A 17,494-nucleotide genomic window follows, 5' to 3' on the forward strand; every position below is an offset into this window, starting at 1 on the left:
TGCTTGAAATGTGGCGGGCCCAGCAGGACTTGATGGATTAGCTGTAGCAGGGAGGGAAAGCAGGTGTCAAGGATGGTACTCGAGTTTCAGGCTAGGGAACATAGGCTGGTGGTGGAGGCACTGACTGGGTGGAAGAGCAGATTTGTGGAGACAGGGCTAAGCTACGTTTTAGGTCTGGGTACTTACATTGATTAGGCTGGTGTGTGAGGGTCAAAGTAGGCAGAGGAAACGTGATTCTGATGCTTACTCATTCATCGTTTGTAAAACTTAGTTTCTAATTGTTAAATGCCCGATCTGTTTAGAAAATAAAATTTGTACTTGCATATTTTGGACTGCCACCTTGTCTTCTTCATCCAGTTTTCAAGACCTCTGGGATTTTACCCACATTCAGTTTAAAAAAATTGTTATTAATCACAACTTCCTTGATACAATAAAAGCATTGTGCTCATCTCAGTGCATTTTATTCATTAATGACAGTGGCTCATTTAGTTTGTCTGCTAAACCATATACATACTTCTTTTAAGAAAATAGAAAGTGATCTTTATCTTTGTGTTGAAAACAATTTTTGTTGTTATTTAGAATCCAAATTCTATTTCTTACCACATGCATTCAAGCAAAATTTAATGAAGTTTGCTGAGCTTTTGATGAATGCCAGAATCTTTCAGGAATGTAACACTACTTCATAGAGTATATTCCATGGATCAGAAAGCATTCAGTGAACATTTGTGGGATCCCTGTTCAGTGCAAGGCACCAAGTCAGGGACTAGAAGTTGCAACAGTTAGAAATTCCCTGGCGGTCCAGGGGTTGAGATTCTGCACTTGCAATGCAGGGGACCCAGTTCGACCCTGATGAGGGAACTAAGACCCCACATGCTGCGTGGTGTGGGCCAAAAATAAAATTAAAAAAATTAACTGAAGTTGCAGCAGTCTCATTCAGATACAAAGAGCTGCATCAGAATTCTGACTACTGTTTGAGAGCACTTCAAGACAAAAAGCAGCAGAAACAAACATTTTCTCAAATAAAACTAGAAATCTTCAGCTGGAACCATGGTATGTAAAGAAAGGCTGCCAAATGCAGTGATGAAACAGGGATTTGGATATGCTGCTAAGAGAAATGTGACTGTAACTATCAGATGGAGCTGTGAGACCTCAGCTTTCTTCTGCTGAGCAGCAGAATTAGCAGTCACTGTTGGACTCCCCTTGTGGTAGCACTTCCATAGCAGGGACTGTGGGTTTCCTCCTGGCACAGGGAAGTTCCGCGTGCAGTGGGATGTGGCCAAAAAATGAAAAAATTAATAATCACTTTTGAAGAACTGGAATGGCGAGCTTGGGTTGGTGATCAGAGCTTCCCTGGCCCCTGTTTGCCACCAGAGAATAGTAGAGGAAGCAGGACTGAATAGAGAACCACAGACACACTTGCCGTCTTTGCAGGAAGTCACTTGCTGTGGTGATAAGACAGTGGAGAAATGCTTGAATTTATGGCTTGGAAGGGCACACTGTGTACCAGAAGAAAAAAAGATGGATGCACAGTAAAGTTATAGCCATTCACAGATACAGAAATAATCATTTAGCTACGCAGCTCCCACTCCTATAATGCAATCAGGAGATCCCTAAGGGAGAAAGATTATGCTGACCGTTGGCTTCTCTACAACCTTGATCACCTCTGTTAATTAACAGCTACGTGGCTGTCTAGGAGGAAATATGTTAGTACCTGCCTTAAACTAAAGTTAAATTTTATTTGGCTTCTCAAAGCCTTTGATATCCCCAGAGTACATAACACAATAGATTTGAGATGGAAAACTCGATCTTCATCTGAGAAAAATAAGTTTTAGAGAAGATTCCATGTGAAAATTGAAGAACTGGAAATGTTTCCCCTAAAGTTGTCTATGAATGTTTATTTCTTAAAAAGTCTTTGTTTAAAGTTTGAAAACTCTTGTGATAAATGTTTGAACAAGTAGCCACAGTGAACAGATGTGCTGACCACTTTGGCTTTGCACATAAACAGGGAAGTCAGCATGGTAAAAGGTTAAGGTGGCTTCACCTTTCTAATGGAAAGATAATACATTTTTATTGTTGATCCAGAAACAGTTTCAACCAGAAGAAGGTAGCACAGCCAAAAGTTAAGTCTAATGAAGCATAAAATACACTGTTGTGTATTGGAATTTTGGAAATATCTCAAAAATATGCCTATAAAAATATCTAATTAGCTAGCTAGCTTAGTGATTTTTTTTTCATTTTATACAGTTACGAGGACTTGAGCGGTTATACCTTACAACTGTCATTTTAAAATAATAATGGACATTCATAAATGTGTACAATACAAAAATAGTGTGCTTTGTGAATAAAATTCAACTTATTAGAAATTTTATTTTTCTTATTTGTGGTTATTTCAAAGACTTCCTACCAAACAGCCTTACAAATTAAAGTTTTCCTAAATAAAATAATTGGGATAAACAAAATAATTTTATATTATACTTTATAGAGTCAGAAATTATATTTTTATGTTGTTTTAAATTAACCTTAGTGTTTGCCTCTCAACATCCTTAGGATAACCTGGTTTTTCTATTGTGTGATTTCATTTTTAGAATTTCTCTTTTGAGTTTCACCCAGACCATGTCTGACATAATTGTGGTAATTTTGACAAATGTTTTCATTGTTAATGTTAACATCCCAATTTTAAATTACATGTTACTGAGAGGAAATTGTTTAAATGATACCGTTGAATTTAATCATTGTTTTAAAAAAATCTAGTAAAACAGAGTAGGGCTTCCTTCATAAGCCCTAAACACTGGAACTTTTTCTCAAAGTGTGTTCTCTTGAACCTTACCCTGAGCCTAGAGGTGATGCTAAATGCAGATTCCTGGGCCTGACCTAGGAATCTGATTTTGATTGAGGATCTTAAGTGATTCTGAAACTTACTGAAGTGTGAAAACCGCTATTCCAGAGCAACATTACTTAATCATGAGTGATTCATAATGGAAAGAGGTACCTCCAATCTTTGGTGGCAGAATATAAATAATAAATTAATAAAGTAAAACTATCCAGGAAACATACCTCCTTCCTGACATCTTGTTTATAATAGCCTTACTCAGATTTCATTGTCCTTTCTTTTTAGCTATGAAGTTTTATCCTCATTACTTTCCCAAAACACCAAATTTTGTGTGTGTTGAAATATAGTTGATGTATGGTATTATATTAGTTTCAGGTGTATTACACAATTATTTGACATTTGAATACATTATGAAATGATCACCACAATAAATCTAGTAACCATCTGTCCCTATACACAGTTATTATACTATTCATGGCCATAATCCTCATGCTGTGTATTTCATCCTTGTGAATTATTTATTATATATACCTCTTACTCCCCTTCACCTATTTTGCCCCACCCTCCCACCTCTTTACCATCTGACAACTACCCATTTGTTCTCTGTATCTGTGAGTCTGTTTTCATTTTGCAAAACATAGAATATTTTTTATCACTTTTTATAATCTGCCCTGTAATTACATACGGAATATTTATAAACTATGTTTACCTGAATTGCTGTAGAATGTCACATTAACTGCTATAAATGATCTATTTAGTAATTATTAAATATAGATCTCTATAGAGTTAATGCTAAATAACAAATTTGAATATTTTTGTTTTAATTCAATAAAATGGAACCAGTACAACCTCTGGTTTCACAAATGAAGTGGTTCAAAATGAGTATGTTGCTCTCATGGGGCCCTTGCACACTGCATTAGGATAAATAGCACATTTCTGTTATTTTCTTTTTTCCCCCCCTAAAACAAAGGCTACCTCTAATTTCACTCTTTCCACAAATCTTCGTGCACTAAACTATGTGCCAGTGACATGAGAAGCTCGTTGATACTGAGTCATCTCATGTCTAGTACATCATTTGTGAAACTGAAGTTGGCTATTATAATGCAACAGGTATGTAAATAACATTTATCAGTGATCTCTGTAAAATTGTTTCCTTCTTCCCCTTTTCATTATAAAAGGAAACTTTATTTCAGAGTAGAAAGTGCATTGTCTGAACTCATGAACACCCTCTCTATCCCTCCCCTCCCCAATTTGTTGCAGACCAGGATGAAAGAGCAGCTGAGCTCAGCAGGGAGCAGAACGAGAAAACCATCCGGAGCACGCAGACTGCGCTCCGCAATTTCCGGGAGTTCCTCATCTCCAAGTATCCTTCTGAAACAAGAGAGATCTATGTCATCCCTTGCAAGGAATTGGATGCCTACCTGGCCTCTTTCTTTGTGGATGCCAGGCAGAAGGATGGATCCGAGTATGAACCCAACAGCTTGGCCAATTACCAGTGTGGACTTGAACGGTACCTAAAAGAACACAGGTATGGCTACAGTATCACCAGGGATAAGGAATTCAAGCGCTCCCAAGAGGCACTCAAACAGAAGCAGATTGAACTCCGCTGCAAAGGAAAAGGAAATAAGCCACACAAGTCCATGAAGCTCACCTTTGCTGATGAGCTCATTCTGCGAAAGAGAGGGCTGCTAAGTCGCTATAACCCTGAGGGCCTGCTCAACCTCGTCTGGCTCAACAACACAAAAGCTTTTGGGCACTGCACAGGCTTCCACGGGTCTACCTTGAAGTGGGGTGACATTCGGCTCCGGGTAACAGAAACGGGACTGGAGTACTTGGAGTGGATGGGTCAAGACACTGGTGACCTAAATGCCAAAACCAAGAGAGGGGGCACAGACTCCCGTGTGTATGCCACCCAGCACGCGCCACAGACTTGCCCCGTACAGGACTATAAGGAGTATGCCCAGCGGCGGCCTCCTGCCATGCGCTATGAGGATGCCCCTTTCTACTTGTCCATCAAGCCAGTTGTGAACTTAGCGGCTCTGCATTGGTACAACTGCCAGGCCCTCGGCAAGAACAAGCTGGCCAAGATGGTAAAGACCATGTGCGAGAAGGGGAACATCCCGGGCAGGAAGACCAACTTCAGTGTGTATCAGAGCTGCAGCACCTTGTCCGAGGCCCAGAGCAACCAGCTGGTGCTTATCTGTAACAATCTGAGCCAGCAGGCCGCCCAGTCAGTGGCTGGGCACTCCAGCAGTGGCAATTTCATCGTCTCTGCTTCCTATGACTCGTCCTCAGACACGGCTTGACCAGGTGGCTTGGGCAAGATCCCAGTCTGGTTATTGTGTCCAGAGAAACTGTGATTAAGCACTGGTTCTTGTTCCCTTTCCTCTGCCCTCAGTATTAACTTTATACAAATATAAATATATAATATATTTTTCTTTTTACAAATAAGTCAATGCAGATAGTTTAGTATTACTGACATAGCATTTATAGGCTTAAAACAAATGTACTTGTGGTGATGAAATGTAATTACTGTTAAAGACTTTACAAAACCATATTCTCAGGCAACACAAACTAGAGAAGGAGTTTCGTTTTTGGAGTTTTTTAAAACTGTCAAAAAGGAAACTGAGAGTCAGCCTAGATACTTGTGTCCTCAACTCTTGCTTTTCCTTCCCACCCCCCTGCCTCTCATTTTTAGTCTATTTAATAAATGGCAGTATCTTTTTAATTTTTAAAATTCTCCATTAATCAGGAGGAGACAACACTAACTTTCCTGCTTACGCAAAACTGTCAGGTCCAGAATATGAAAATGTTGATATCAACTGGACAGATTTTTATACGCTTTTTTTTAAGAATAGTTAGATTTTAACTTCTCTGCCTCATTTTTTGCAATTTATGAAAATCTAGATGTTTAGCTAACTTGTTGTGGGGCAAAGCGGGTGAGAAGGTGGGAATGAAGGTGCCGTTCTTTTTAGAAGCTGTATAATTTTTAATATGCAAAGTCCAATATTATGGCAAAAAAAGACTGTTACTAGCTCATTTTTATTGTTCTTGAACCTGAATAGAATTTTTTAGTTGTTTTCTAAGAAATCAATGTAAATGAAATTTTATTATCAGATTTACAAGAAATTTAAAAAACTACCAAAGCTTTGAAATGTTCCCAAGCATTAGATTGTGTATCAAACATAAAGAGAGAGTAGAAAATGGAAAAGTCTTACTGAAAATCGAGAAACACTAGTCAGGACCACAAAAAACTTATACTCTTCGAAGCCCAAATCCCCCGACTTTATTTATTAGGACTGAATTTCAGTCTTTTCCCAAGGGGATTGCTTGACTCTGTAGTTGTGATCAAAGGAATATTGACACTCACTTTAGGTAACATTTTGTTATCAAATTTAGTTGAATTCAGAGCACTCTTGAACATGTGCTGTTTCTGCTACAGTAAATATAAATGCATTTATGTGTGATAATCCTCAATCATAATAATTATAATTTTGATTAAGCAACCCTTCGTGGTGGTTTTTCCAAGGTCTTTATTTTTAAGCCTGTGGTGAATTATTACTTGAGATACTTTAATAATAATAAAGGAGTTTAGATGAGCAAGGTTCCTATCCTGTATAATCATTAACACATTAAAAAAAAGTCCCAATCTTAATTGTTTTGTTGGATCTGGGCTTCCTGTTGGCAAGTATTTGTTCTTCAAAGCATCCTCGTAATTCACATTAGCTAGGAAGGTAGGTGGCATTTTATGTTTTAATTATACGACCAGGACACATTTTGTTTTGATTTGCTTTGTTGAGTCATCCTGTTAGCTGAGCTTTCCCATGACCAGGCAGCTCTTCCCAACACTAAGTCATAAACAATAAACCCATTTCTCTAAATTGTGACCTTTCCTTGGCTTAGGAGTGGGAAGTCTGCCATGGCCTTTGTGTTAAGCAATCAGCTTCATTTCATGACTTTTCTGTCATAGAGAAGCAGCCAAAAACAAGACCAGAAGATACCTTTCTTTAATTTTTTGTGTTAGTGATGATGATAGCCACTAGTTTTGAGCCACTCTCTGCGCCAGCAGTGTGTGTGCTGAGTGATGCACATGCTCTCCTTATATAAGTAGAACTAATTTATGAAAATTAGAAAATCCAGATAAGCATACAGAAAACAAAATATATACTCATAAATCTGCTAGCCAAAAATAACCACTGTTAATATTGTGTTGGCCAGAAGGTTCATTCGAGTTTTCCCATAACATCATATAGAAAACCCAAACAAACTTTTTGGCCAACCCAATATTTTGGTAACTATATATTCAGATTTCAGTACATACATATTTATTTCTGTATACGTAATCTTGAATCCCTTCCACAACTTTGAAAAGAAGGCTAATTATCTCCATTTTACGTTGAGATCAATCCATAACAGGTTATATGCTAGGGAGATGGTACTGTTGTCTGACTCCAGAGTTTTTTCTGTTTACCTGAGTTCCAGCCTGTAATTAGTTTCCAGTGATTTGAGCCAGAGATGGGGACACAATGTCTTCCCATCTGTCAAGTCTATCTGATTAAAAGGAAGACTGAGTGATCTTTCATAATGGCACACTGTCTGTCCTCTAGTCCCCCCTCTTCTGCTTATTTTGAACCACAGAGCCTCATTCTCCCTGTTCTCTTGAAAAACATTCCTCTTCTTATTCTGTAGTGGGCTCAGAAATGCACATGACAGCCTACTGTGGAAGAACTCTTTTTAAAAGAATTTTTCTTTTTTAACATAGGTTACCTCTCATAAAAAAAGATTTACATCGTGCATTTTGTTTTTGCATTGACATACTTTTAAAAATTCTTAATTTGTTATTTGACAGCAAAGTAGGTTTGTCATGGGGAAGGTTCGTCAGTATGCTCTTAGAAAGCAGAACTAGGAAATTTCGAATTTCTATTTGTGTATGTATATTGAGGTACGAAAGTGAAAAGCTCCTGTTTAATCCTCTAGCATTTTCATTTGGAAGAATGCAGATTGTGAATTATTTTTTACTTATTTATATTTTGCTTTAGTAACTTAAACCAAATAGGAACGTTGTGACATTTAGATTTAGAAAACTGTCTTCCGAAGAGTGACTTGGTAGAATTTTCACTGAATTGTATTATCTGGGATAATTAAATTATGAAAAATTATTGGCAGCTACCTCTAAATTTTGTGTTTTTGTATAAACGATACTGAGGATATACTACTGCCAGATGCCATATTTTTTATTTGTTATTTTAACTTTAAAAAACGTACATCCATATTGTGGCAGTAGTAGATGCCAAAATCGTGTTTGTGCTTTAGCAAAAATTCAGCAGTCCAGCAGTCTTCACTATAACTGACCGTGTTGCCTTTCCAGGCAATCCCATGGTTCATACAAAAACAATAAGACCGTATTTGCAAAGTTTACACTTTAAGGTCAGTGTAATGTCATGTAAGAAATTTTCTAGTGCCCCTCCTATGACTGGAAGTTTTGGTCTGTCTACAACAGAAATGCCAAACCCATTTGTCAGCATTTGGATGACATAGCTGCATAATTTAGTTTTTCTTCTATATTCATGTGAGTGACTGGCTATTGAACATCGTAGATGGTAGCAGTTTTTTTAAAAAAAATCAAACATAGTGCTTGAAAGGTTAGAGATATTCAGGATGTTTATCCAACGGAACTTACTCTGAAGAGTCCATCTGTTTCCATGGTTAGGGCTGGTCTGAATATGATTTATACTATATCAGGTACTTGAAGTATTTTTATTATAGTTATTTTTCCCTATATTAAATCACTTCTGATCTGCAGAAGAATGGTCGAAGTGAAGATCGGGTCTCCCTGGTTAGCCGATACTTTCATTGAATTAATTTGTCTAAGTCACATGGCTTAGGTTCTAGGTACCGTGAAATCAGACGACTTAACTGAGATGAAAATTTATAGTCATATCATCAAATACTTGAAAACCTAGGGTCTAGAGACTAAGAGGGGTACAGAGATGTATAAAATAGTTCCTGCCTTCAAAAGGTTTATAAAAGATACCGTGATAAAAGTTTGATTTCATTTTTGAGAGCCCAGCAAAATACTCTATGCCAGGACTATTTTGCATAGTTTCTCGAACTTTGTACTCATACTGTCTGACCATTATTTAGCCATTTAATGTGTTGGTTTGTTGTAGAATATTTAATACTGCTTTGAGTATTTTGTGGTGGATCTTCCTTAGACCCTGTTTTAAAGTCAGTAATAAGACAAAGCCATTTCTACACCATCCAATGTGTTTACATAGAGGCACACATGCATAGGAATGTGCAGATGATCGTCCGTGGGTGCCGGTTATCCCAGTTACTGAGTTCTTACAGTGTACCATGGTACTGAGTACTTCTAGATTGTTTCACTTAATTCTTACAATTGCCTGTGAGAGTATCATCATTTCTCTTTTACAAATGAGGAAAGCCAGAAAAGTCAAATAGGTTGCCCACATCACTTAATACATAAGGGCATCAGGAGCGGAAACTAGATCCAGATACCATTAAGCACTGGCCTTTTCTGCTGTAGCTGCCTGTTCACCAGATGATTTACTGTGCTTCTGTGGACTCTCTGAAGTGATAAATTATAAATGGAATTCCTGGTGTAATAAAATCATCCATATTTTTTCAACTCTGAATTGAGAGCAGCGCCCTCACCTGGCTATTTGTTGGCATAAAATTGTATAAGCCCCTCTAACTGGTTCTTTTGAGATGAAACATTCAGCAAAGTTTTTACTTTTTTTTTGCTTAGCCATGAATAGAGCGCAAAAGTTTGTATCATTCTTTAAAGAACTCTTAGTTTTGTCTTCTGGTGAATGTGCATATGCACAAATAATTATATTTTTAACAAATGGTTGTCTTTTGTTTTTATCCCATGTAAACCAAAAATCCTATTTCAAAAGTTTCTTCTAATTTAGACAGAAACAGGGGAGGTTCTAGGCAGAGGGAATAGCTCTCTTAAGCCCAGGAGCTGATATTGTCATCCACTAGATACTGAATTTTGATTGCCAGTCTGCCAGAAAGTTTAGTCTTCTCTGCAAATCGGTGCTAGCAAATTAACTATTTAATAGAGGATTTTGTTATTATTTTGTTTTGGTTTTTTAATCAGTCAGAATTGTTTTTAACAGAAAGCCTGGTGGCTCAGACGGTAAAGAATCTTCCTGCAATACAGGAGACCCAGGTTCGATCCTTAGGTTGGGAAGATCCCCTTGAGAAGGGAATGGCTACCCATTCCAGTACTCTTGGAATTCCTGAAGAATTCCACGGACAGGAGAGCCTGGTGAGCTACAGTCCATGGGGTCACAGAGTTGGATACGACTCAGGGACTAACACTGCAGGAAAATGCTATCCTGTGATTCTCAGTATTGGAGATCAACTAGAACCACTCAAATTTTTTCTACTTTGACTATCTCCACAGTTTTAGATATTAGAGACAGACACTTCTGATTTTAATCAGCTTTCTTCTGATTAGTTTTCTTTATCTACAGGAAAGAAAAGTTTTGATCTTTGTTCCTCTGGCCAAAATAAAGCTGTACTATTTAACATCTATAGATAAAAACTCTCTACCATGTGATAACAGAAATAAATTTCTAAACCTAGGGAGAAAAATCTGGGAGAGTGTATGATAATTTATTACAGTAAGGTATTTTTAAAAGGTTTATTCATGAAAAAGTAGTTATAAATACTAAGGAATTAACAAGTTCTTTATCAATCAGTGTGAAAGATCTCTCTCAAATAGAACTCCTTTATACAAGGTATTATTTATCTCTACATATCTACCATATGATATGATATAGTTACTTAATAAGAAACATCATTGGCAAGGGCACCCTCGATTATTTTTTGTTTCATTTTTCCCTTAATGCATGGTATTCAAGCATGGTATTCAAATAATTGCTTCTTCTCCCCACTGAATTTGGCTGAGGTGATGAATGCATAGCTTCTTATAAGGCAAAGTGATGAAAATATGATTTTAAAAGATCTTGTCATGCAAAATTCTGGGATAAAGAAATGTACTACGTGATCATCCTTTGGTGGCAGGTGTAATTTTTTAAATATGTCTATTTATTTGGCTGCACTGGGTCTTAGTTTGGCATGAGGTATCTAGTTGCTGACCATGGATGGAACCCAGGCCCCCTGCATTGGGAGCACAGAGTCTTAATCACTGGACCACCAGAGAAGTCTCATGGTGGTTGATCTATATCTAATGATACAAAAACAGAAAAGAGGGGATGATTTTGCTAAACCCCCTACAACTGTGATTTCACTTTCTAGACAGAAAAGAAAGAATCAAAATCTCTCGTACACCGCCCTATTTGTGAATTGACTGATTGGGCCTGCCAAGGCTGAAGGAAACACATAATTTGGTATTGAAGATTGCATTAGTTTTTGAAAGAAAGCATTGTAATACCTTTAAATTGTGTTTTTATGTAAACCATGACTTTATTGAATTAGACTCTTTAATTAGGTCATAGTACTAATTTGATCGGAATATTAATTAGGTCAGAGTATTAAAGTAACCTTCATCTTTATTGAGTGAATTATAATCATAAAGGCTAGACCTAGAAACGGAGAAGGCAATGGCAACTCACTCCAGTACTCTTGCCTGGCAAATCCCATGGACGGAGGAGCCAGGTAGGGTAGTCTGCAGTCTGGTAGCCTGGTAGCTGCAATCCATGGGGTCGCTAGGAGTCGGACATGACTGAGCGACTTCACTTTCACTTTTCGCTTTTATGCACTGGAGAAGGAAATGGCAACCCACTCCAATGTTCTTGCCTGGAGAACCCCAGGGACGGGGGAGCCTGGTGGGCTGTCTATGGGGTCGCACAGAGTTGGACACAACTGAAGTGAGTTAGCAGCAGCAGACCTGGAAAGGACCTAGGATCATCAGGCCTGGTGATTTTCAGTGCTGTGAGGAGTGACCATGTCTTCTTAGGAGGCGGGGCAGGGAGGGCAAACAGATGGATGGAGATTGCATAGGGAGCACTTTCTAAAACAGATCCCCCAGGAATTCTCATGTTCCCTGTGCTCCTAACTTCTTACCTGGAGACTCACTAGACTGAATGAACTACCTCTATTACATATCCTTCTTGTGTGCCAGGCTGGAAAATAAGATTGGAAACATCTCATCTAATCCATCCCTCTTGTTTTATAGAAGAGAGAAACAGCCCCAGAGAGTTGAGATGAATACCTAGATGTACATACTTTGTTAGAATCAGAGCCGAAGTGTAATCCAGACACCCTGACTTCCAGTCTGTAGATAGGGCTTAGGAAGAACAACCCTACATTCCCACTGAGTAAGAAGCGGTATCCTTTTCTTGTTTTGAAAATTTTAATAGTTTTTTAAGCTCTCAAGTTTCTATTAAGAAAGAGATTCAAACTGCCAGTTTCCAAATAGGCTATTTTGCATGTGAACTTTTACATTTCATTGTATAATGTTATACCTGGATTACAGCAACTTCTTTTGAGATTTGATGGGATAATCCTTAAATATAATCAGTCATCTTTTAACATCTTTCAGCCTACCCCATTTATATTCAGTTTTCATTTCTAGAGGAGAAACAAACTATAGTTTTCAAATATGTGAATTCCAGTCATAGATTATGAACTTAAAAAAGTAACTTTTTATTTAAAGTGGTATTCTTTTGACTATCCAGATATATAGCATCTGTATTATTGGGTTTTTTAATGTACTGTGCTCTTTTTTAGTCTGGAAAGTTTTTAGTTTGTAGGTAAAATCGTCTTAGAGGGTTGGGACATCTTAAATCAAAACGATTAAATTTTTATCAACATAACTAGGATGTTTGTGAAATGTATTTAGAGATAGACAGGGGAAGGAAAATGGGAACTAATGAAAGAGGCCTACCGCAGGAAGATCCACAGATACAAACTGTTTGTAAATTTCTATATTATCCACATTACTCTTCCAAACAAGGATTCAAACAAGTATACTTTAAATCTCACAAATTTTTATTTTGTAAGTTATATTTACCAGATCATAGTTGACGATGAAAGATGAAATTCTAAGATGTTAAAAGGTACAGTGGAATTATTTGTCTTTTGAATGCAGAGTTGGATTTTTCTAGGGTTCTAATGTTCTTGGTGTTACACTGGACTTAGACATTTTTCCGTCATACACTCATTTTAAGGAGCTTTGAAAATGCTTTGGCATAGTTTATTTATTTGTGGTAAGTAGAATTAGGAAGAATCAGCAATATAGAGTCCTAACAGTATTTGTGCATACTGTATTTAAGTGATTTTTATGCCTGTTTACTTTCTGTGATTCTTAAATTTTATAAATCAAATACCTTAGCATACTTCCACTAGAAATTAATTTATAATTGATTATTTATGCTGGATGAAGTAGAAGTTTCATTTTAGTATTAATCCACTCAGATTAACTGAACTTTTATATCTACAATTCATTATATTACAACTTTTTAAATAGCATTTATAACAAAAGAATTTTGTTTTATAAAGTATTTGTTACAAAAAAAAAAAAAACACCATCTTGCCAAAAACCATTACAGTCTCTATGCATTGTGTATATTCTGTGATGTCACTGTTGAGATTTTGCATGTTGTTGTAGGTGCTCTTTCATATGTGTGTTTGTGGTGTTTATGTGGAATTGTTAACCATTGCTGCTATCACTTATTGTAGTTAATCTGAAAAACTGTGCAAAGAGGCTGTGCCCATCAACATTTGTACGTGTGACTTGTGAAAGTACGTACTTCGCTGTTTGATACTTTGAGCCAGTACTTAGTGGCCTCTACAGAAGGAAGTGTTGTAGTTGTCAGGTGATGCCAACGTCAAAATCTTGCTTCATATTTATAATTCCAGGTCAGCTTTCCTTCTGCACTTTCCCTAACTCTTTGAAAGGGAAACATTTGTAAAAAGAGAAAGCAAGAATTCTGAGCTTTCCTAGTACCCCCCACCGTAAATTTTTTTTCCCCCAATACTAGAGAAATTCCATAGAATGTCAATGTAGCAGCATAATTTCCCTTGATCTAGGTATTTTAGGTTGAAGAATATAACAACAGAAGACTGTGGTGGCGGATACATTATCTTTGTTGGTTATCATGCCATATTGTCTGAATTTCATTTAATAGAGTATTTAGCATTTTCCTTTTGTTTATAAGGGACCATGAAAAGCCCAGCTTCCCAGGTGGCTAGGTGGTAAAGAATCCACCTGCAAATGCAGAAGACATGGGCTTGATCCCTGGGTTGGGAAGATCTGGAGGAGGAAATGGCAGCCCACTCCAGTAGGCTTGCCTGAGAAATCCCATGGACAGAGGAGCCTGGCGGACTACAGTCCAAGGGGTCACAAGAGTCAGACATGACTTAGCAACTAAACAACAATATGAAAACCCCGGAGTTCCCAAATATTAACTTTTATATTCAGCATCTGCATAGACTTAACATACCTGGTTGTCTTATGACCATCAGAATCCTTTCATGCCCACCTGTCTTTAGTTTGCTTCCTGATATTTGTGACTTGCCTCAACAATTCCCAACTTACTGTGACATTAGAATATTATTTCAGTGGGTTAATTCTATTTTATTAAAATTTAATGGAGGTAAATTGCATACGTACTTAATACATTATTGGGCTTCCCTTGTGGCTCAGCTGGTAGAGAGTCCACTTGCAATGCGGAGACCTGGGTTTGATCCCTGGGTTGGGAAGATTCCCTGGAGAAGAGAAAGGCTACCCACTCCAGTATTCTGACCTGGAGAATTCCCTGGACTCTATAGTCCATGAGGTCGCAAAGAGTCGGACACGACTGAGTGACTTTCACTTAAAATGGAAGGGAAATATCATAAAATGTTAAGAAAAAAGGCTCTTCTTAAAGAACCTTTTCACACCAACTTTGCAAAACTCCTCACTTCAAGTGCAGGATTTCCTTCTGTCTGTTCAGTGGGTTTATACTTATAATATCCTTATAATAAAGGGACAGTCTTCTGAGTTACATTGAGGCTTTCTGTGTGACTGTCGGTAACAGGCAATACTGTATTTGGAAACGTTGCTTCTGAAATTCTGGTTTAATTCTAAGAATATTAAAATGAATTCATCAAAGCCCCGGCCACTTCTTTGCTTATAGGAAAAGAAAGGTATATTTTATGTTGAGCCTTTTCTCCAGAATATGCTTTAAGCATTTGTCACTCAATGGAGGTGACAAAGAAATAAAGGAAATTCAATTATGTATGTTCTGAAGAAATCATGTCCTTGTTCAGTGGCCTCTGAAGTGACACAAAAATATTTCTTGTTTCCTGCATCTGGAGTTTTCAGGCAAGATCTTTGTACTTAGAATTCTGTTTATATGAACACCAAAGATTCTGGCATGATATGTCCTGGAACGATGACTAATAGTTTCTATTAAATAGCTATGGATACATTTATTGAGTCCTGCTTTTGGGTTTATTTGCCCTCTTTGGGTCTTTTGTACATTTTGTATGTCTGTCCTGAGGCCTTTATGCCTAGGGCAACTTTTTAATCAAATAATACATATATATTTATTAGGTTTCTAATGTATAGAGTTTGTTCTCACCATGACTTTAAACTTTATTTCATTGCTAAAGTTAGACATAGATTTGCCAGATTAGCCTCATAGTTTGGACATTTTTTGTTGTAACCTGAAAATGTAGCTTATAACCCCATAGGCCTGGTAGATGATGACTAGAAACATTTTGGATTCAGTAGAATCTCTTATAGAAACTCATTTATTTGTTAATGTAAAGAACTTGGTGATTTCATAAAATGAAAGCTGTATACAACTTAAGTTCTTCCATCTTTCTTGTAAGAATGACTTTAAGATTCTTTTTATTCTACCACTTATAAGTTAATTGGGAATAAAAAGGTAGATTTACCAATTTAGTATAATTTAACACTAAGCATCTGTTTAGAAATGTAATCACCACAGTTAATACTTAGAAAAGTCATATAGAAAAATACAGTACTGTTCTTTGAAGATGGGTTTATTTCCCCCCTTTTGATGGATTGTCAATATGAATGTATATTTTCTGGCCACTTAGCTTTTAATTGATTTACGTGAAAAAAAGCATATGTGTGCCTGTTCACTCAAACCATATTTAAAATTCTCTTTTTAAGCTGCTACAATTATAATATATGAAAGAAGAAAGAGAAAGGTGAATTGAGGAAGAGGGAAATTTCTGTTAATATTTAAAATATGTAACTGTGATACCCTTGGTTAATTAATCCTCTGCCTTTTGATATTTGTAATAATACAGGAGAATTTTTTTGTTATTAAGAATATACTGTTGGTTTCATTTTTGTTTTGCTGCTCACTGATCTTTAACACCAAGATGTTTTCATCTTTATCAGTTCAGTTTTTGCTTCATATTTGTCTGTGTACCTGTGCTCTAAATAAAATTATAGTTTTATGTCCCAGTGGCTTATTCTGTTATGTGATAATGGTTATCTCTAATGTAGTGTGACTTTCTATCGTTTTCAGTATTTGTTGGTACAGCCTAAAACTTATAGAAATAAAAAAATCCAATAAAATCAGTTAATGAACATCAGTGATGTCTCTATAATGAGAGCGTGCTTTAATCCTAGTGTTTTATCTGTGGTTGGGTATGACTAGTCTTCATTCATTTACTCAATGGTTTTCTGCAAAGCTGGCTGATTTTTTATAGCTACAACAAACAGTTTAAAAGGCGAGTTAAACCACAGTTAAAAAAACTTGTCCTGTCACCACGCATTAGCCCAGGTAACAGTCAGTGCAGACTGAGCAGAGCGTTTTGCGTCAGTTGTTTTCTAACCACTGAGGAGGGCAGGTCATGCAAGTGCTCAGACGAAGCTCCTGAGTAGGGAATACACTTTCGGACGAAGCTCCTGAGTAGGGAAGACACTTTCGGAAGGCGTTTATAGCTAATTAATCATATGCTTCCTGGAGCCCCAGGCCTAAAAGTCCTGTTGGTGGAGCAGAAGTCTCCACTGCAAACTCGGTCTTTCTGTCCATCTGTGGAGTTGTGTCAGCCAGTTGTATGAAGTCATGCCAAGCTAAGTAGATGTCAGGTTCTAGACTTCCTCATTTTTAGGAAAATTTTTCGGTTCAGATACAATTCTCTGTGTGCAATTTGTTGCATTTAGCACATTTGACAATGTTCTTTGGAATAGGAATGGTTGTTCAAAATGATTATAATTATCAGTTTCACACATCCTTGTTGTGTCACTAAGATTATTTAATAAACCCCCAGAAAATATAGTGTTCTCTCTCACAGTTCATTATTTTGCAAAAGTGCAAATAAATTTCTTCCATATCTGTGGATAGTCTCCCAAAGTATTTATTCATAGAAAGCTGAATATTCCTAATAGAAATAATTACTGTATTTTTGTATTATAATACTTTAAATTGTATTGGAAACTACTTTATAAGTAGTTATAACTAAGTTTGTGTTTTTAGAACTCTAGACACAAGGGATTCATCTTTAAATGTGTTTACAAGTTAAGCATTTAAAATGTAACAAATTTTATTTTCCCAGTAGGGGAAGAATATTAGAATTTAAGTTGAGGAATATTTACCCTACAAGTCAGAAAATGTTTTCTTTTTAAAAGTTTTATTCATCTATTTTAAATTAATGATAATCTTTTCTAAGAAGGTTTCAAATTACTAAAAATAACTAATA

General features: G+C 36.8%; 1 protein-coding gene across 4 annotated transcripts in view; it reads left to right on the top strand.

Moving 5' to 3' along the window:
- The window catches only part of KIAA1958 (KIAA1958 ortholog), a 141,066-nt gene that overhangs the window by 86,872 nt on the left and 36,700 nt on the right, over positions 1 to 17,494 (top strand). The window contains exon 3 of one of the 4 annotated variants that reach the window (XM_070795287.1): positions 4,091 to 4,174. The exons of 1 other annotated variant lie outside the window; for it this stretch is intronic. In XM_070795287.1, the coding sequence (XP_070651388.1) occupies positions 4,091 to 4,174 (84 nt within the window). Of the gene's footprint in view, positions 1 to 4,090; positions 16,385 to 17,494 lie in introns of those variants that run through there. 2 more of the 4 variants (XM_070795284.1, XM_070795285.1) reach the window with 2 other exon arrangements.

Source organism: Bos indicus, chromosome 8 (assembly GCF_029378745.1).
Source record: "Bos indicus isolate NIAB-ARS_2022 breed Sahiwal x Tharparkar chromosome 8, NIAB-ARS_B.indTharparkar_mat_pri_1.0, whole genome shotgun sequence".
Lineage (NCBI taxonomy): Eukaryota > Metazoa > Chordata > Mammalia > Artiodactyla > Bovidae > Bos > Bos indicus.